At 34.6% G+C, this 22,844-nt stretch overlaps 1 protein-coding gene across 1 annotated transcript in view; it reads left to right on the plus strand.

The window, feature by feature from the left end:
- LOC145676916 (lysosomal alpha-glucosidase-like) overlaps positions 1–22,284 on the plus strand; it is a gene marked incomplete at its 3' end in the record, with an annotated part of 136,353 nt that extends 114,069 nt beyond the window's left edge. Inside the window, 4 exon segments of the mRNA XM_081747690.1 lie at positions 1,068–1,213; positions 17,519–17,696; positions 20,158–20,254; positions 22,046–22,284. Of these exon segments, the coding sequence (XP_081603816.1) occupies positions 1,068–1,213; positions 17,519–17,696; positions 20,158–20,254; positions 22,046–22,284 (660 nt within the window).
- Positions 22,285–22,844: the final 560 nt, after the last annotated feature.

The following is a 22,844-nucleotide window of genomic DNA, read 5'->3' on the forward strand; positions in this document are numbered from 1 at the left end:
ATCATTTAAAATATTTTGTACAAAGTCCCGGAGGGCTTTAGGCAGAGCGAGAATGAATCTTTTTAATATTGCACCACCTTAGTTCCGAAAATTTTAGGGGGGTGTCCAGGGGGATGCGGGGAGGGTGTTAGGGGCTGTAGATATATCACTGAATGGCAATATTCAGCATTTTTCTTAAATTTCAATGAGATATGCCTGACAAGGGGTAAGATTTGAATGCCCAAAAATATTTTTATGATTACCTCGCAAAGCATCCAGAAATGTCCCACAGGTATTCCTGTTTTGGGGACATAAACGGAAATCTGTATTTACATGGGACAAAAAGGGATATCCAGTAGATATCTCTTGGACGTCCAAAATACTTCCCTCTGCTCTGTAGGCGTATACTTGTATCTAACTCAATGCCTATCACAATAGAAAAATAGTTTTTGTGAGGGCCACAATGTTTTATCAGAAAAATAGATTAAGAACTTGAAGAACAAAGTGACCTTTCTACTTCAATGAGAAACTTTTATATTTTAGTGTTGTGTGTCTGTGAGTTATCCAACAATAGGGTTTTACCTAGATACTACTCATTACATAAATGTTACAGCATGATATCGTGAGTTCCAAGGTAAAGATACGTGTGACTTACGAGATCCACGCCGAAACTAGTGTGATTTTAATTTAATCTTTCTGACAGTTAATGTGAAAGGCCAAATTAAACTATTTTTCTTGTTATGGTAACACCATCTGTACAAGAAGAATGGATTATCACCTTAAAAAAAAAAAAAAAGGAGTGTGGTCGTATATGTAATATACTTTTCTAGACGTGTTTCCCGCACATGAAAAGATAGTACCCGAGCAGTATAGTCGATGATACGAAGGATAGGATCCTATAAAGAAGGTGATTTTGGAGTTTCAAGACAGTGTGGATTAATCGCCTTTGAAAATATGGTTACTGCAGTTTAGATAATTTCCCCTGTTTAGTAAAGTTTCAGACTTGGAGTGAGAATAGTATTACTATGCTTTAGAACATTATTTTCTTCTAACATTTTTTAAGAGCAGTTATAATGTTTATTTTTTAGTTCATTGATCCAAACGAAGACCGCTTTGAGGTGCCCATAGAGTTGAATCTTCCGAGTGAAAATTACACAGAAAATGTTCAAGCCGAAATTGCATATCAGTCAGACCCATTTGTAATACAAGTCTACAGACGAGCATCAGAGGAGATGTAAGTAGCTAATTCCCAATTACTAATTATTCTTAATTTAGTAACTTAATATGAGCGATCATGATATTATTGGATTTGCAGTACTCATTTTGATTCAGGAGTGAGGATAACGTTATAATTATCCTAATACCAATAGGTACAGATAATATTTCTTTCAGAGCTTTCTTATGGTAAATGATTATTACTTCCGTTCAGAAGACTCAGTTTCGTTTCCTGATAAAACTTCATATGGTTTAAGTTTCATGGTAAACTATAAGGTTATATCTTGTATAGCTATCTAGCTGACAAGGAATGTTATACTAAAACCAATTTACGAAGCAAATAGATGCACATTCTTCACGCACAGGTTCTCAGATTATTCTTAGAATTTTGCACGTAATTGACCATATATATATATATATATATTGTAAATCATGGATAAATTCAGGGCAAATTTAGAATACAATTGAGAATCCCATGTAGAGACGAGAAGTAAAATACTACAGGCTAAATTAACCTTTATCATCAAAAAATTTTAACTATAGCATTATAATATAATACCTAGTCTTAAAATGTTAATTCTTAAAATTACACGACTTTACACTCATGAGAATGCATATTGCCCTCGTATTATATTTTCAGAACTTTTTTTCTTCTTCCTCATCATACACGTAATACCATTGCGGTATTTTAATATATAAAACCAGAATTGCATTTTGAGATCTTTGCAGTTCCTCATATAGTTTGTAAGGTTTAATGTTTTTCTTCTAACGTCAATATATCCACAAAAGTAAATTACAAAGTGTATGAGTGTAACGGAGAGCTCAAAAACTGAAACACTATTTGTAATATTATCCATTACACCAGCATTGCGTAGTATATACTATAATTAAAAGTAAACTAATCTCTTAGGAATAACCAAACTAATTTATTATTATAAATCTGATATTTTCTAACAGTTTGGCCAACTAATCTCTGGGCTTTATTAGATATTATCTACATAGTGTCAGATGAAGCCAAGTGATTAGTTTGCGAAACTCTCACAAGATATTAGCTGGGGTTCTGCCCCCAGACCCCTGCGTTTGCTGGCCTACGGCCACGCATCTCTCAGTCTTTGCATTAACAGTGAATTTCGTGCATTTGCTCTTCATATTTCCTGAATTTTTCCAGCTGGGATCTTCGCCAAAACCCCCCTTTTGCTGGGCCTACGACCTCGCATTTCTTAAACTCACAATTCTACCGAATTTCAAGTTTCTTTTCGTATTTCACCTATCTAAAAGACAAGATTTTGTATCCCAAGCTAATGCCCATTTAAATAACATGATAATGTCTTCATCTCCCTTCATACCCATTAAAAATTAAAAATATTCACTTTTGGTAATTTTCCTGTGGGTTAGTCCTGGAAGGTTATAATCATGCAAAAATTCATCATTCTAATCTTGCCGCAAGTGCCTAAACATTTTAGAGTGTAGAAAAAGTCCCACATAAATAACATGGGAAAGATTTTTCAGTTCCCCATAAAAGCACTCTAGAGTTGGTGAATTTTAGTGAAATGCTTAGGTCACGCTAACGGAAACCTACAAGCATACCGAATTTCAAGTTTGTATTCCAATTCCAAGTACCTAAAATTTGAGATTATAGGTCCAAAAAAGGCTCATTTCAATAACATGGGGAATTTCTTCATTTCCCCTTTAAACCTACCTAAAATTAAAAATATTCATTTTTGGCAATTTTTCTGTCGGTTAGTCGCAAAAAGCTACAATCATGTCAAATTTAATCATTGTAGCCCTGTAGAAAGTGCCCAATAATTTTGGGATGTAAAAGATGTCCCATATAAATAACACGGGAAAGATTTTTTAGTTTTCCGTAAACCACTCTAAAGTTGGAAGTTTTTTTTTTTACTGATTTACTTAGGTAATGCCAACGAAAACATAAAAGCATACCCAATTTCAAGTTGCTTTTTTTTTTTTTAAATAATAGGTCCAAAAGATGGTCCATTTAAATAACAGTGGGAAATTTTTCATCCCTTATTTAAACCCACTAAAAAATTGAAAATATTCACTTTTGGCAATTTTCCTGTGGGTTAGTTCCGGAAAGCTACAATCATGCCAAATTTCAACTTTCCATGTCAACCGGAAGTAGTCCCTTAATTTATGTCAGTTCATGTAGTTTTATATACAGGGTGTTTCAAAACAACACCGACAACGTTTGGAAGGTGATTCCTGACACCAAAATAAGACGAAAAGTATAGACCAACCTGGGTGCACAAATGCTTCCTTTCGGAGTTATAGGCTGTCGAAAATAGGGATGGTACCGAGACCGAGACTAGTCTCGGTCTCGTCTCGGTCTCGTCTCGAATTATCGAGACGAGACCGAGACCGAGATGAACTTTTATATACCGAGACGAGACCGAGACCGAGACGGACTTTTAAATACCGAGACGAGACCGAGACCGAGACAGACCTCTATAAATCGAGACGAGACCGAGACGAGACTTAGGTCAGTCTCGAAAGTCTCGGTCTCGTCTCGAATATTGATATTGATAGATACTAAAATTGCCTTCACTCAAAATTTGTTTCGTTGCTGTGTTAGATAATATGAGAACAGTTGACTGATGTACAGTGGCGTATTTAGGGGGTGGTTATCGGGCTCAAACCCCTCCCGAAATAAATTTGCGATTTTTTTTTGCATTGCACGTACAACGCAAATGTTTCTTACTCGTTCCTCAAGCCTCTCCCGAAAGAAAATCCACTGCTGATGCAAATAGAATTCTCTCTCTCTCTTTCTCTCTCTCTCTCTATATATATATGGTCGTGGTGCCACCCAGGTCCGCCCTGTATGGGTTCCCGGAGCCCAACTTTAATTTTAAATAGAAGCAATGGGTGAGTGGTACCTCGTTCGATAGATCTTGAAAAACTAAAAAGCGTTGTGGCAAAAATCTTTCATATCGGGCACTGTATTCAAAATGGCCGCCAAGACATGTTGCCTCTATCAGATAAAGTAAAACGTGCAATACCACTAATATGAAAACGGTTGAATATAAATGAACCGAACAAAAACTCAAATAGAAAATGTCATGTGGCACATCTATTGATATTGTCGCGGAGACTCCCAGGGCCACCCTTCATGGGGGCCTGGGCGCAACTTCAAAATTGTAAATGGAAACATGGGGTGAGTGATACCTCGTTCGACGTATCTTTAAAAACTAAAGAGTGCTGTTGCAAAAGATTGTTCATATGTGTCACCGTTTTCAAAATGACAACCAAGACATGGTACCTGCATCAGGTAAAACTTCCACTATCACTAATATGAAAACACGAGAACCTGTATTCGAATAGGAAATCACAGAGGGTATTTATCATTCTATAGCTCTGAAATGTTACAACAATCGAAAAGATGATTAGAGTGAAAGTGCCATAATGGAGGGGAAGAAATCTAACTCCTAGAAAATTATCGCTCTATTGCAAATAAAAGTGAGGTTCTCATTTGAGATTTTACCATTCATTCTAGCTTCACCTACTTACGGACAGAGATCGGAAAGATAATTTTCTATCATTTCCTCTTTTGCATCATGTCAATTATACTTCAATAGTCTTTTTCTCCGTTGCATTATACTCGAGCTGTGGAATGATAAATACCCTCTGTGCTTTCCTATACGAGTTTTATTCTGTTTATTTATCTCCAACTATTTTCATATTAGGGATCTAGTTGTAGTGGACGTTTTATCTGATACAGGCACCATATCTTGGCGGCCATTTTGAAAACGGTGACCCATATGAAAAATCTTTTGCCACAACACTGTTTAGTGTTTCAAGATTTATCCAACGACGTACCCATGTTTCCACTTAAAATTTTAAAGTACCTGGTACCCCATGAAAGGCGGCCCCGGGAGGCGCAGAGACAACGTGTCCCAGTGCCCCATGGCATTTCCTATTTGAGTTTTTGTTCGTTTCATTTATGTTCAACCGTTTTCGAGATATCTCCGTGGAAAGATTAAAATGGGCCATCCTGGATATATATATATATATATATATATATATATATATATAGAGAGAGAGAGAGAGAGAGAGAAGAGGCTTACCAAAGAGTACGCACGCCCTAAGAGCGCGCAGTGCCAATTACGCTGAAGTGGTAAAACACAGAATTGTTATTGCTACGCTGTTTGATGCGTCTTTGTGTGAGAGATGATACGAAAAAAAGGTATGTTAACGGATCGCTGCAAACAGAAAATACAGCTAAAAATAACTTTTTTGAATTCTTGATGTAATATTTTAATACTCTTAGTTAAAAAAATATTCTGATATAGCAGCTAACTACAGTACCCTTGTTGCATGGTAGGAAACATGAATGCAGATAGAATTGTTTACCATGGCTTTGTTTCGGGGGTCTTGCATGTGCAACCACATGGATGAATTTTACTCGAGTTGACTGCTGTTTCCCAAAGAGTGCGCGTTAGTGAGTTACCAAAGAACGCGCACGTACTCTTTGGGAGAATTTCTTTGATAGTGTGTGTGGGTAGCGGCATTCATATTACAGACTGTGATTATTCTCATCAGTTACTCTCGGAGTGTAATATGATATTTGAATGGATTGTAGAATTATTTGTAATTGTTTGTCTTCGATTCAAGCACCAACTGTAAATCATATATAAGAAGTATTTTAAATTCACAAAATTTCTTAAATTACAATGATGATGTGGTGTTCTGCCCGAAGGTAGGCCTTTGGTCCATGGTAGTTTGCCATTACCTTTCATGGTATGATGTCGTCGTCCTAAGAAGCGAGGAAATGATCAAAATAAAGATTCTGGAAGTGTTCTGGAGGAAGATGCTGAGTGAAATATGCCTTCGATTACGATTGTAATGAAACCACGAACTAAAAATTAAAAGAGCACTAAAGGTGTTGTTCAGGATTTTTTTTCCAGTTGGCGGAATAATGTAATGAAACCACGAACTAAGAATTTAAAAAATCATCATTAATTTTACTCATAAAAATCGTAATTTGTGGGTGAAACTAAACGAAGATTTTCTTTAATGTTTTAAATTTCATGTACGTTCATAATAAATTCTTTAAAACCACATGGACGTGTAATGAAGAAATTGTTGGAAGCAAAAGCAAAATAGTTTAGAATCGCCTGTATACGAACAATTGGAAGCAAACCTTAGGGTAAATTAAAATTTACGAAGGGGTTTAGGTTTCAAGTATGATAGGTGTTGAGTGCGCCCTCTTAGGGACCGCAAAACGCACTCTTTGGGACACTGGTCCTTAAGAGTACGCATTTGAGTTTTTCAACTTTTTAACGAATATCTCCATTTCTACATCTAGCAGTAAACTTTTCTATTTCTTACAATGTAGCCTAAACTTCAATTAAAATTTTGTACAATTTATATAATTTTTGCTTCATTACTTTCGGAGCTATTTGAAAATGAATATTAAGTGCGTACTCTTTGGTAACCTTCCTCTCTCTCTCTCTCTCTCTATATATATATATATATATATATCAGGCCCGTGCTGGCCCACCGGGACACCGGGACGTGTCCCGGTGCGCCCTCCGAAACATCACAATATAAATAAAGTTACAAGTTTTTAGTAATAAATTCTTACAGTTTTACTGGTAAAGAACCCGTGAAAGGTGCAGTGCGCCCTATACATTAGGCGCCCTTGCCAGTCCACATCAAAGATGAACGATTTTATTTACTCTTCTGTATACCACAGTTCTGTACAATAAATACATACAATAACTATTGGTAAAGAACCCATGAAAGGTACAGTGCGCCTTTCACATAAGGCGCCCTACGAAACATCACGTTATAGACAAGTGGTTTTAGTTATCCTGTGTATCAGCTTTATATAGTAAATTCAAATAATGATTGTTAATAAAGAAGCTGTAAAGAATACAAGGCGCCCTTTACAATTCATACAGTTGCTCTTGGCAGAGAACAGGTAAAGAGTATAATCACTTACAAAAAAATTATAAAGTTATGTAGCTATAAAACAAAACAACGTGATACATCAAGAATAGTTCGGATAGTCAGACGTACGATGCATTCATGAAATACTTCACTGACACTAGTCTCTAATTTACGATTTTTACGGCATCGAAGCTTTCACAGTCCTAATATGCATCCATATATCCGAGCATATTGATTGTTTCTGTGTGTTTTAAATCAGTGTTCGGATAATCAATACCTATTGTAATTCTAAAATATAGCTATATTAATTTCCGTAAAATGTGGTCTTCCTGTCACCACGACACGGCGCGTCCTCAGGTTGTGGATCGAGGAGAAGGCCTCTGGGATATAGCGATTAGCTGCGAATATACTGAATAAGCAGTCGCGGACAGACAAGGGATGGTCCTCCAGATTGAGGATTTGGTGTGGGGCTAACAACTCATCCTGTGAAAAAAAGGCTTGTTCAGATATATTCGCAGAATCCTCGGATCAGAACTGATAACTTGGCACGAACTCAGCAAAGTAAAATCGACACGAGAATTGGAACATGGAAGATAAGAAGTCTCTATAGGACAGGCGCGCTAAAATGTGTAACGAATGAGTTTAGAAATAGAAGACTGAACTAGTGAAACATCAGGAAGTTAGATGAGAAGGAAATGGAGGAGTCAAGTCGGGAAATTTTACGTTCTTTTACGGGGAACGAATTAAAAATTACTAACTAGGATCAGGGCTTTTCGTTTGCAAACGAATACGTAATATCAGCAATTACATGGGTTGAATTTGTTAATGTTGGTTTTTGTTTTACTTCTCTTAAGGGTCGGTGATATATTATTGTTTTAAAAGTGCATGCCCCAACAGAAAATAAGGATGACAATAAAAAAAAGTTTTTACGAAAGAATAGAACGGGTATTTGATCATCTCCTGCAATACCATATGAAAATTCTATTAGGCGGTTTCAGTGCGAAGGTAGGACGAGAGGGTATTTTCAAACCGATTATAGGGAATAAATGTCTGCAGTGCATAAGGAAGGTTGTGACAACGGCGTTAGACTCGTGAACTTTGCAACATCCAGAAACCTTATCGTGATGATTACGAAATTCCCACATCGCGACGTTCATAAATATACTTGGATCACACCAGACAGAAAAACACATAATCAAATTGATCACGTTTTAGTAGACAGAAGAAAACAGTCTACCGTTGAATAAAGGAAATATTCAATATCTGAAAACGGAGCGGTTTAATTTAAAGAAATTAGAGGAGAGTTAGGTGAGAAGGGAGCCAGATTGAAGTGTCGAATAGATTCTCGCTTTTAGAAGGTTCGGAGTGCACTAGTGTTCAGGATACTTGGTTGAAATTAGAGAAAACATTAAGATTTCAGCAAAAGAAATATTGGGACAGGCAGAAATACGTAGGAACAAAGCATGGTTCAACCAGGAATGCACTAAAGTAGCAGAGAAGAGAAAACAGAAGAAACAGCGTTGGCTACAAAATCCGAACGAAATAACTACATAAAGTTTCACTGTCATCTGGCGGAAAACTTCCAAAACTTTTAGAACAAAGAAACGCGATTTTCTGAAAGCTAAAATTAATTAACTTGAAGATAATACTAAAAAATAAAAACATTCTGGACATGTATAAATGCATCAACGGACTTTAAAAAGGCTATCAATTTCGTGCTTATATATTAAAGAAAGCTAAGGGAACAGTTCTCACTGATCAGGATAGCATATTAAATAGATGGAAAGATTTCTTTGACGATTTGCTTAACACATAGCCAAAAACTAATGTGCGTGGAGAAAGTGAAATGCATACAGCATAACCGTATATTCCAGAACCTAACCAGACAGAAATAGAAATCACTATTTAAAAATTAAAGAAAAACACATCTCCGGGTGTAGACGAAATTCTGGTTGATTTAATTTTAGCTTGGGGGGGGGAAGGAATTGTAGAGCAAGATACACAAACTCATTCTCCTTATCTGGAACAAGGAGGAATTACCACAAGAGTGAAAAGAATCAATCATTGTTCCAGTTCAGAAGAAAAGCACCAACACTGATTTAATAATTATTGAGGCATTTCTCCTCTGTCAACATCCAATAAATTTTCTTAAACATTCTATTAGCAAGATTGACTCCATACGCAGATGAAATTATTAGAGATTATCAGAGCGGATGTAGGTAAAATCCATCAACTATCCACCAGATATTTACTACTTAACAAATACGTGGAAAGAAATGGGAATACAATATTCTGGCACATCAATTATTGACTTTAGACTAGGGTAGGAGGGAAACATTGTACAACATGCTTACAGAATTTGCAATACCGAAGAAGGTAGAGTAATTAAGATATGTTTAAATGAATCCCAAAGTAAGGTTCGAGTACAGAAATTCTTGTTCACGAGTTTTATGTTGAGAATGGCCTGAAAGAAGGAGATGCGTTGTCGCCATTATTATTTAACTTTGTTCTGGAGAACATTATAAGGAAAATCAAAGACAGGAATCAGGTCCTAGAGCTGAATTCTATTTACCAGGTTATGGCGTATGCTTATGATGTAAATTTAATAGGGGATGATAGAACAATAGAATGGAATGCAGAAATCTTACTTAACGATTGCAGAGATATAGGCTTAAAAGTAAATGCAGAGAAAACTAAATAAACGGAACTTTGTCGGGATCGTAATACTGCAATTTATGGATGCGTTAAAATACCAAATAATATTTTCTTTCCACAAAGTGGATACTTTCAAATATCTAGAATCATTATTAACAGACCAAAACCATAATCACACACACACAAAAAAAATTGATGTCAACTGAAAGCAGGGATTTCGTGTTATTATTCAGTTAAAAATCTTTTGTTGTCGCGAATTCTGTTGAGGAATTTGTAGCTTAAAATATAAAACGATAATCATTCCTGTTGTGCTGTATGGTTGCGAAACATTGTCACTAACTCTGAGGGAAAATCGCAGATTGATAGTATTTGAAAACAAGATTCTTAAACCAATATTCGAACTCCAAGAGGAACGGAAATGGGGAATGGCGGAATCTCCATAACGATGAACTGCATAATTTTATACCGTTTACAAACGCTTTCAAAGTTCGAACTGGAAATCCAAATAGGAAAACGAAAATTAGGAAGACAGAGGCGCAGATGGGAGGACAATATTAAAATGGTTCTCGCAGAGATTGAAAATATAAAGTAGAAACTGGGTCCAGTAGGCTAAGGACGGAAATCAATGGATAGCTTTTATAAATGCGTTTCTAATTTCTTCCATTCTGGTTACATAACCTGCCCGTTTGAGGCCCGTTGATGACCCTAACAATGTTTTTGTAAACGGTATAAAATTATGCAGTTCATCGTTATTGAGTTTCCGCCATTCCCGATTCCCCATTCCCGTTCCTCTTGGAGTTCAAATATTGTTTTAAGAATCTTGTTTTCAAATACTATGATGATTTTCATATAGAAAGGCATCTATACTTTCTTTCTAAGTATATATATAGAGGTCTCTCTCTCTCTCTCTCTCTCTCTCTCTCTCTCTCTCTCTATATATATATATATATATATATATATATATATATATATATATATATATATATATATATATATATATATATATATATATATATATTCCCGTTTGTATGGGCGCCCTTTTAGTAGACTTGTCCACCGCCCTCAATAGTATCCCAGCACGGCCCTGATATATATATATATATATATGTATGTATGTATGTATGTATGTATGTATGTAATTAAAAATGCTGAAATTTTGTACCAAGTTGGGAAATTCTTCTTGATACTCTGCAATATCACTAGATAAACAGGCAATGTTGCTAAAGCAAAATAAAGTTGTATTTTCTCAAATTGCGCTGCGTAAAATATTACATATTTCTAATTTAGTTATTTAACAAAACCACAATAGCCCATGCATTATCTAGTGTAACAAAGGACAACACAGTATCACTAACATCAACATTTTGGAGATCTGTAATAACTCAAATGGCATGGACGGTGCAATGCGCATCAATTGTATCTTAGCGTCAAATACTATGATCATGGAATAGTATATTTCGAATGAATGAAGGAACAAATTTATAAGAAATGGAAAATTTAAATGTTTCTAAAGACTTTACTTCGAAAACGCGCTGACATATTACGTCTCATGCAGATGCTTCCAAAAGACTTATAACGCCATTTACAACTATTGTTATTTCAAATCGTTTCAGAGAAACAGAGTGGTAGTGATTGTTATACTGCTTAAAATGACGTATTTGTATTAAATTTTAATAATTATTGCTTTGCTTTGCTTCTATAACATTACAACAATAGTTTTTGGTGGTTTTAATTACAACAAGTCGCAGTTACATTATTTTAAGCAGTGTTGCCCACTTAAATAAATTGCTAAATATTATTCTAAATATATGCAAATAACGTAGATAAACTGCAAAATATTTTAAAATTACTCGTAATTTGTTTCATGGTGCAAGAATGCTTTCAAGAGACGACGTTTTTCATAGTCTTTGGGCTACTTATGATGTTAACATTTAAGTCTTCGTTCCAGCAATACATGTAAATGCAAATTGTAACTGAAATTAAATGTAACTGATACATTTTCAGTAACACTAGTTGTTCCCCCTAAGCCTTAGAGGCCTGGTGTACACTTTAAATTAAGACCGTGCTTAATTAAAAGTTCTAATCATACCTTAATTACATTTCACTAGCTTTAGTTTGACCACCGGCCACCTCAAACTCGATCCATACCATATAACTATATGCAATTATTCAAGGACTTAGAATACAGTTAGTAATACACAGTGTTCACTTTTGGTTTGTTTTCTTTTAGTTTAACGTCCCACAGTTATGCTAGGGCGGCTAAAGGAGACGTGGAGCTAATGATTATAGTGGAATCCGAACCACTTCAGTCGCTCAACTTTACCCCTACCGGAAATCGAACTCGGGGCCACGCGAACCGAAATCAAGAGTGCTACCCGCTAGACCAAATGGGGTCCTCACATTGTGTTGATTTAAATCATTCAGTCAGTGTTGCCAGATCTGAAGATTAAAAAGTAACGTGTCTGTACTCCGAAAGTAGCGAATTCGAACGACAGTATTTGTAGCCCAAATATATAGAAATGAATACTGAGGTGCTAATGAAATAATTTAATATGAGCTGGAAAGTGTGCTGGACGTATTGCAAGAAGAAATTATGATCGACGGACGAAAACAATTCTAGACTGGATACCACGAGACAGAAACAGCCTAGAAAACCTCCGCATACAAGAAGGTGTGACTAAATCAAGAACCACTGAGGAGTAACCTGGAAAAGAATTGCCCAAGTTAGATAGTTGTGGAGAAGACTTGGAAAGACCTTCATCTAGCAATGGATTGATAATGGTTGATTATGATGATGGTGATGATTTTATTATATCTGGACCTCGGAGGTAAACTAAACCAAGTCATAATTTCGAAATTTTACAGAAGCGAAAAACTGGTTCCTCAACCAAAGCTAAATATATAACTTTTACTAGGTAAGGTAGGGTAAAAATAGATCCAAAATTTAATGAAAATCATAGAGCGAAAAAAATATTTTTGACTATTCAATCCATCATGTTGCAGCAAAACTACGAAAATTAATACAAAAGAAAAATATAAATTTAAGAATCACTTGTTTTGGTGAGTGAGAAAAAATAGATACAGATAACTCGAATTACCTATATACTTATATAATAAGTATGTCCATGTTTCGCAAGTAATTTTTAATCAATATGAAATTTCAACGTAATGAACGCAAGATTAGTTTTCTCGAATAAAGATTGCATGCACCGTTGAGAGCTCAGGAATAAGATTAATCTATGTTACGGCACTGGATATGTGCTTACGTAATGCATTACGACCTTATGAACTTGTATAAGAAACAGAATGCACTTAAAATGAGACGCGAACTATGCGAAACATCAGACTTTGAATCTAACTTGTTTTGTGATCCAACTCGAGACCTCACATAGCAAAGATGAGTGTAGTAGCTACCACCACAAGGTTCACGACGTTCGTGTTATAAAGTGTCAATTAAACACAGAGGTGTGAAACGGTAATATAGTATTTCATCAATTTCAAACAAAATACGTATATTGTAGTAATAATTTACCCTATTTGTTAAGATAATGAACATTATATTCTGTTTTTAAAATGACAGTCAAAGCAGAATGTATTGAATAATAAATGAGAAGTTGTAAAGTTTCAATTTCGGTACGATTAAATACATTCGTGCTGCTATGTGTTGCGTTATCCGTTAGGAGGTATTGAACAATTCTGATTCAAAGGAAGGAAATAAACTACTGTATAGTACTGGAGTTAATTTAATAGAGTTTAATTGTATAGGCAGTTCTGAGGCTATATGAGACAAAGTCTATTGCTGAAAGTGAAATATGGGTTCTATTAGAGTTTTAGCGTGATATACCCACTGATCATTGAACCTGGAATACGCGCATGGAAAGCATTAGCACTAGCAAATTAGCTACGAAGAGGTACACCATATCATAATTCTATGTCAAAATGAAAGGAAAAAATAAGCGGAAACGACAGACTGTACGAGAATAATACTTTCACTATTTTAATTTAACAGTATTTATTTCGAGACTTTCGAGACTTTCGAGACGAGACCGAGATTTGGTACTCGAGACCGAGACCGAGATCGAGACAAGCATCTGTTGACCGAGACGAGACCGAGACCGAGACGGTGATTTTTTACTCGAGACGAGACCGAGACCGAGACGGTAATTTGTCAACCGAGACGAGACCGAGACTGTACAAAGTCTCGTCTCGTCTCGTCTCGATACCATCCCTAGTCGAAAACATGAAAAACTGAACTTCAAAGGTCCATAGCTCCGAAACTATGGGACCTACCGTAGTCGGGTCAAGACTTTATTTACGAACTAGTATGTGCCTTATCCAAATAGCCATTTTTCAGAATCTTTCCGTACTTCCGTAACATTTTTATAGAGGTAGTTTGTGAGTACTTCAAATTATAAGACCGTATCCAAACTCCCTCTCTAAAAATTGTTGTATGAGTATCTTAGGATTCTGAAACATGTATTTTTGGAACCACATATTAGTTCCTAAGTGAAGTCTTGACCCGACTACGGTAGGTCCCATAATTTTGGAGCAATGTACTTTTAAAATTCATTTTTTCATGTTTTCTACAGCCTATAACTCCTAAAGCAAGCATTTGTGCATCCAGGTTGGTTTATACTTTTCTTCTTATCTTGGTGTCAGGAATCACCTTCCAAACGTTGTCGGCGTTGTTTTAAAACACCCTGTATAGTTAAGATTAGGATTGTATTGTTTTGCACAGTGATTATGTTTAATTGAAACATTATAATTCGGCAGAAATGCTGAGGAGTGAAATAAGTAATCCAAACTTTTTTATTATATAGATTTAACTGCAATACTATACCAACAATAACATAATATCAAATTATAAAGAAAGAGATGTATTTCTGTTGACATGAGAGACGGATTGGAAAGATAGATTACATTATTTTTAATGATGATCTTTTCTTTAAAAAAAAAAAGACGTAAAATTTATAGATAAAATGCACAAACCATTTCGACATGGGTTGTTTACAATAAGGCAAATTTTAGCCATGAATAATTGGAATTTGGTAAAAGGTATAGTGGAGTACATTACGTTGAACGAAATTCAATGATTAATAAAAACAAAACAAACTTTAAAAAATCCCTACCTCTCCGATGAAAATATATACATGTACAGTATACATAAATTGAAAACTCATGAATTATTAAACACAAATTGCAACCTCAATACAAAATATACCATGAATATAAAGATTTAATCAGAAAAAGGATTAAAGGAACGTTGAAAAGGATAGGAAAACAGAAAAAGAGAAGTCAAACACAGGATATACGTAACAAGGACAAGGTCCGTGCCTGACACCATAACACAGCAAAGAGATGAAAGAAAAGAAAGAATGATCAGATAATGGTGCACTCCCATGGTTGATTGCTTTCGGACACGCATACAAGCTTCTTCTTTAAGAAAATATTAAGAAGAGACAAGCAAAAAGAGAAAAAGTCAACCTTACAGCCTTTGATTATTCACAACTATTATCCCCTGATCTTATTCAACGATCCCATATTTCCTAAATGTCGCACATAAAAGATAAATGTTATCTATATTTTTGGGAACTAAGTAAGTTAATACTAAACAGAACTGCTCAACACGAAATGAGAGAAAGGATGTAAACTATACAATTTTGCGTATGCAATAACTGAGGAGATGACACATTCAATATTCTACATATGCATTCTACCATGTGGTGTATTCGAGATTAACCACTATTGATTTTGATAGATATTCTAACGGCAATTAAACCAATGGAGATAGTATAGGTTTAAGCAATTTATGACAAAATATTCGATTTATAAGAACTGATAAATTAGTAGGAAAGAAAAGAGAAGTGAGGTAGATTGTTTTACTACTAACTTAACAACTAGTACGAGTATTTGAATGTTGATAATATGTCAGTCTCATAGAAAACGAACATAGTTTGAACTTTGTGCATTGAACATAAATGTCTTTACTTCTGATTGAAGTCTAAGACAGTATATATAGCTGCATAAACGAGGGATTGCAAGTAGATCCTTTCCTGTTACAAGTAATCAAGGCTGTTGTTCCCACAACCCTAATATTGATTTTCATATTATTCTTCCATTTCTTAGACTTTCCGAAAGGACTATCAACTGGAACGAGTGGCCTAGGGAAGGGGAGACAGGGGGAAGTTCCTCCCCAAAGACTTCCGACAATCTATTTTGGTACTAAGGGGGTGTGGTGGATCAGTGGTAGAGCGTTCACCTCCGGTGCTTGGAGTCCCTGGTTCGATCCCAGATCGCGCCGTGTGGACTTTGTGGTGGACAAACACCGTGCTCGGGGTTTTCTTGGGGTTCTCCTGTTTCCTTCCACTTTCTTCATTCCACCATTTCATCCATTTCTCATAATCACCGTCTCCTTTAGCGCAGCCGGCATAATCGTGGGACGTAAAACTGACAGATTTCATTTCATTTTTTTTTCTATTTTGGTACTTTGATATTTGTAATTTTTTCTCCGAACAAATAATAATTACCTTCCATGTACTCTATTTCAAAATAAAATATGTCACTAACCAGTTCCTACATACAGCTGTGTTCGCCAACGTTGTCTTTATTCTTTTAAAATGTTTGAATTTTGGGGGTATGGAAATCGACTTTTCCAAGAATTCTTGCTGTGCAAGGGAAAGAAAGGGAAGAGAATGAGGAGAGCCTATATGTTTGTGGTGACCTAGAAATATTAGCTTCAGGGATTTTTTTTTTTTTTAAAGTTCTTACCTCGTATTGCAACAACTCGAAATTTGGAAATCTCTTTTCTACATTTGGGTCATTTTTTACTAGTGAATACTGAGGCTCGATTGTTGTTCATTCTTTATTTTGCTTTAACCCGTTTATCAATGCCAGAGTTTTGGATTTCTTTTATGGTTTCTTAACTGCCAAATGCAGTTAAACACTTTATATAAATTCATTATATTAATTAATTTATTATATTTCGGTTTAGTACTAGTTTCTTTTCAACGTTTACCCTTCACAAACACACGCAAATGCATATATATGGTTCTGTTCTTATTATTGATATTCCTTGATACTCAGTGATATTCTGTTCGTAGATATTGGTTGTATTCGACCTATTCGTTTGAAAAGTAAGCAATATTGATCAAAAGGTAATTATTATTTAGGATTCTAAACGTGAAATTCTGTTAAAATCATGAGATTACTGCACAATTATGTTTATGTAAAATCTTACATTGAATATCTTTGAAATGGATTGATTTTATATTATTAGGAGTTTTATCACCCCTAACTCATAATTTGTATTAATATTAAATACAGTATTTCTGAATTTCTTATTTTCAAAATCTCAGGTCTCTAAATGTTAAATAAAAATGTTTTTCGCCTCATGTTAACTACTCCAAAAAAAATCATTTGTTATCAGTGATCATATCTCGATGTTTAGACCGATATTCATCACAACAACCATGTAAGTGTCTGATTAACTGTCCATTTATGCATGGTGAATAATACCATAGCTGAGTATTGTGATAAACATTGAGCATTAAACATTTAACGTTGACTATTAAACTTTCAATGGTTAATTAAAATTATATACTATACTATTTTTTTTTAAATCATCACTTTGATTTAATACATTGGTTGGTTGACATATATATATGACAGAGAATATTAAGGTTGCTCTTTATTACATAATGATGAACCCTTTTATAAAACTTGAAATGTAGAAAATCTTCAACTTTCTTCTCTGTTGTTGCAGCATTTTCAATACTGACCTTGGAGGTTTAACCATTGCCAATCAGTTGCTGACAATCACCACAAGATTAGCTTCTAACAACATCTATGGTCTTGGAGAAGATACTCATCTGAGATTCCGAAGAGAGTTGGACGGAACCACTTGGCCTCTATTTACACGAGACGAGATCCCACCTGTAGACGTACGTATTCAGCTACACTATTTACTGTCTTTTCTCGAAAATAAGACCTAACCAGAGAAAAACCTATATATATATATATTTTTTTTAGATTGCAATTACGTACGTAATATCTTATAAGCCCTAATCCCAAAATATCTTCCAGTAGTTGCAAGGCTGCAAATGGGCTACATTATGTATCATAGTTATTTTTGTATGGGTAATTACTTAAGTGTTATTTTTTTTATCAATAGGTTTTGTGTCTTTTGGACAAATAATAATATGAAAAATTATCTAATTTTCGGACAAACACAGTGTTAGTTCTTTTTCCTTATAGCGATGCGAATGTAATTATCAGTTAAAGAGGGTTGGAATATTTCTGTACTGTTACAAGGAAAGGAGAGGATAAATGAGTTTCTGAGTGTCCGGGAAATATGAACAATAATAGATGCGATCTCATGCACTTCAATAATTTTGTTAAGTTATATAAACATTGTCAATTATTATTGTCAATGAACGCCACGTTTTATAGCGTCACAAAAGCATGTTTTTCTTTTTCTTTCTTTCTTTCTCTCTTTCTTTTTCTTTTTCTTTTTTTTTCTGATAACTACGTATCAATATTTCCCCTCAGGCATGTTATTTTGCTCAGCCTGTGGTCTATCGACTGATACAGCCTTCCATTCGAGAAAATTTCAATTAAATAAAACTATAAATTTAAGAGTTAATGATACTTTTAGGCTATGTCTCACTAGCCACCATCAACTTGCTAGTGTGATAATGAAGAGCATAACGAGGCTATGTTCAAGTACTGGTTTCATCTCAATAAAAGACATGATTTTCGTACAGCCTCAATGCTAAGACTTACAAAGAAAAAAAAGTTTTCCTTCCTTCTGTCGAAAGCTACGGATAAGTTTCATACAGAGTTTCACGTATATATAATTTAATTCTGTCCAATAATTGATTTTACATTGTTAGCAGTTTTATCACTCCTAACTCCTAACTCAATATTAAACACAGTATTTCTGAAGTTGTTATTTCCAAAATCTCAGGCCTCTAAATCTTAAATAAAAATGTTTCTCAACTCATGTTTACAACCCCCCCCCAAAAAAAATTCCAGTGACCATATCTCGATGTTTAGACCGATATTCACCACATATCTAATTAAGTGGTATCCTTTATTCATGGTGAGCACTGTCAGTGGTCAATTAAAGTAATAATACTATACTATTTTTTAATCATCACTTTGATTTACCGTAATACATATATATATATATATATATATATATATATATATATATGACAGAGAATATCAATGTTGAATATATATACTCGAGGGCGCACCTACGGGGGGTTCCCGCGTACAGAGTCCCTCGCAAAAACTTCCAAACTCAACATACATTTGTACACTTTCTCAAAATACTATACTTGTTTAACCGGGAAATGATTGTTTTAACATGAACATTTAATCTTACACTTCACCTGTACTCTTTCTCTTATAAAAACAATCTAGTTCCGTCATTCTTTCTGAAAATATAGATAGAAGTATTTTATAATTAGTTATTGTCTTTTCCAAGTGTAGAATAATACCCGTTCAATACTACAGAGGCGTACTGGCTTGTAGTATCTCCCCAAAGTTAGGACCCCTCCCAACAAAAATTTCTAGGTGTTCGCCTGGTACTTGTCACTTCTTTGGACATTATTTTCCGTTAAACGTTAATATTACTCTAGACTTAATAAATAATGTCCTATATGTAATAATTATGCTAATATTTTTCAGAAGCAGTACCTTAGATTGTGAATATAATACAATCAATACCTGCAAGTTACGCTATCAGTCACTTCAATACAGCAATATATCATATTGCCTCATATAGTTCCCATTGTTACCATATGAAATGAAATCTTTAAGTTTTACGTCCCACAGATATGCCGGTTAGGCTAAAGGAGACGGATCCCCCAATGTTACCATATTGAACATGTTACTATATAAAATCTTTTTAAAGACAAAAATATGTAGGTTCGTAGAATTTCAAAAAACTGATTTATAACTCTTTCATACAGTTATTACCTTAATTTGTTTCGTAGACATCAGTTCAGTTAGTCATAATCTAAACATCAGGTTATTGCACGTAACTGTCAGTTCAAAGGAAGCAAAAATACTGTAGTTGTAATTTTACAATGAAGCCTTGTTTAGTACTTATGACCTAAAATGAGTAGTGTCACGTAAATATTGAGGAAGTAATTATCAAAATAGTAAAAGGGTGTCCGAAAATTGATTTGTGTATTTTAACTAAATTTTGATCGTAGAAACCAAATGCTTCCACTTTTCCCTTTAAGAAATATTAATCCGATTGATTCAGCATATTTATTTTTTGTGATTAACTTACTTAATAGTGTAGTTTAAAATTTTTAAAAAATCTTTTACAAAAGTAGCTTAAAGTTTCTTTTACTTAAATATAACAACCTTTCCAATTTGTACTTTCAGAGAGTAGTAAATCTTTATGGAGTCCATCCTTTCTACGAGGTCATTGAGAATGATGGCAGTGCTCATGGTGTTCTATTCTTAAACAGCCATGCGATGGGTGAGTTCTGTGTATTATATATTCTGAAAGCTAAAAGAGTAGATTTTAAAAATCAGAGTAGAAGAAATAATCACCAATGAACAGAAACAGAGAAGGTCAAGGCTAAAGCTCACGTTATCTAATAGTGGACTGAAATTTGCGTACCTTAATATAGTTCTATGAGATGTTCCTGGAAATATGACTGTTTTTCACAAATAATATAGATGTTCGGTTATCAGAAGGTAGTACCGAAGAGTATAATCTTAAGTTTCCTCTATTCATATTTTGGCTTCAAATTCTGCATATAAAGAAAATGAACCTATGTATCCGAAGAATGTTCTTTACCGAAAAATTAACGACCATATTTGAATTTTCTTGTTTGTTCTTCTTAGTAAAACTCCTGTTAACGAGATCAACGAATTTTGAACTGAAAACTAATTCACCACCCAGTAATGCTTATTAATATTGTGTCACAATAATCGGTAATTATAATATGAATTCTCAGCATATGCCATGCATTAGCCTAGTTTCTCTCTTTTCTCTCCTTTCTAGTCTCTTTTTCTTTGTTAGAACAAGTAATTGTGTCTTAGTGCACCATGCCAAGAAATTTGGTTTGTTTTTTCTAAAATAACCTCCTTGACAATCTAAATTTTACCAAGTCTAGCCTAAAACATAGCATTCTACCTTAAACCAAATAAATTATATTTTGAGATGAATGAATATTTGGAAATTGAAAATATTTAAATTTAGATTTGTCCAGTAGAATATTATTTAGTTTTATTTTAGGGTTGTATTCAACGGACAGATTCGTATCTTGCATTCTGAACGTTATACTAACACGTTAATCTGAATAGCACTGCGGATAGTCTATCAAGCATGGATAACATCCATAATTACTAGCATATTAATAAATGACGAACCAAGTTTTGATTGTCTATATCTTGGAATCAAATGGATGGATCAGTGTGATCAACAAACTCAATTCCTCACTTCTGATTCTCTACATCCTGACCAAGATGGATATCCACTAAGAAGTTCTTCAGATTTTGTGCCTTCTGGGCGCATACACAGACAGATAGAATACATATAAAAAGGAGTTTTTAATAAACCATACTCCCTAAACATTCTTTAAAATTATGCCATTAGATTTCTATGCATACGACAACATATTGACACAGTGAACAAATGTAAAATTAAACTTTCCAATTAAACTTTCCAAATGTACAGGTCTAATGGCTTCAAATACTTAGTCCTGGGACTAATGAGTTTTCTTTTTTTTCTTTTTTTTTCAATTTTAGATTTGGGCTTGGAAATGTTTCTTTCACGTTTCTCGATCTTCAGCTTTATCTTTTAACTCCCAATATTTTCTTCTACTTTTGAAATAATCGATCTGTTATGTTCTTCCCGTGCCTCGCTTTCCTTCCATCTTTCCTTCTATGGCGGTATGAAGAAGAAAATTTCTTCGCAAGATGTGTCCAATCCAATTGGCCTTTCTACGAAGGATGGTGGAGAGAAGCGTCCTCTTCTCTCCTATTCGTTTTAAAACATCTTCGTTTGTTGTTCTCTCTGTCGATTTTATCTTCTCCTTCTTCCTCCGACACCATATTTCGAAGCTCTCTAAATATTTCTTCTCTAACTTCCCCAATGTCCAAGTCTCTAAACTATCGGTTTCATAGATGATAGTTCTTAACATTTCACTTATCAGTTACATGGCAATTAACTTGTAAACACATATAACAATTTCTGAAAATTATTCTATCAATGGTTTAACTGAGATTTACTATTTTTAATTTTACTTTTATTTCATTTCAGAATATCAATTAACAGACGATCCTGCTATTACGTATAGAACAATTGGTGGCATATTAGATATTTTCATCTTTTTGGGACCAACTCCCGAAGATGTTATCTCTCAGTATACTTCATTAGTGGGCAAGCCATACTTACCACCATATTGGGGCTTAGGATACCAACTTTCCCGTTGGGGTGCAAATAATATCACAAAAATTGAATTTATGGTTAACAGAACACGATCATGTGGTGTTCCACAAGTAAGTTTTATTTCCACTATATATGAAATTATCTTTTAGTATATAATTTTGAATAAATATGTTTGCGGTGAATGTACAGTATCAAATGACAGAATCTCTTGAATGGGCCAGATTCAAGAGATGGGTGTTGAAATTTTGTCAAAAGAAAAATTGAGTCAACAAAACTAGTTGACAAATTTAATCTTTTTGTCTGCCACATAAACAAAAATAGGTCATTGTAACTAAAATCAGCACTTCTGAACTACAGATGGAGTAGGTCAGTGGGTCGTGGATCAAGTGCGTCGAGATTTGTGAGTAGGTCAGTGGGTCGTGGGTCTACAGGACGTGAACTACTGTGACCCACTCTAACCCACCTAGTATATTGTACTGCTCGGTGCATTGTAAAAATGAAATTAAATCTTTGAGTTTTACGTCCCACGTTTAGGCCGACTAGGCTAAAGGAGTTGGTGAATTTGTCTACGTTTTACTTTAAAGGCCTCCATCTTTCATCCTGTTTGATTTATTTCTATTTACTTACTTGAGATAAGTATATCTATCAGGCAGTTTCGGATATTGATATT

Source organism: Thermobia domestica, unplaced genomic scaffold (genome assembly GCF_964235325.1).
Source record: "Thermobia domestica unplaced genomic scaffold, izTheDome1.hap1.1 HAP1_SCAFFOLD_473, whole genome shotgun sequence".
NCBI lineage: Eukaryota > Metazoa > Arthropoda > Insecta > Zygentoma > Lepismatidae > Thermobia > Thermobia domestica.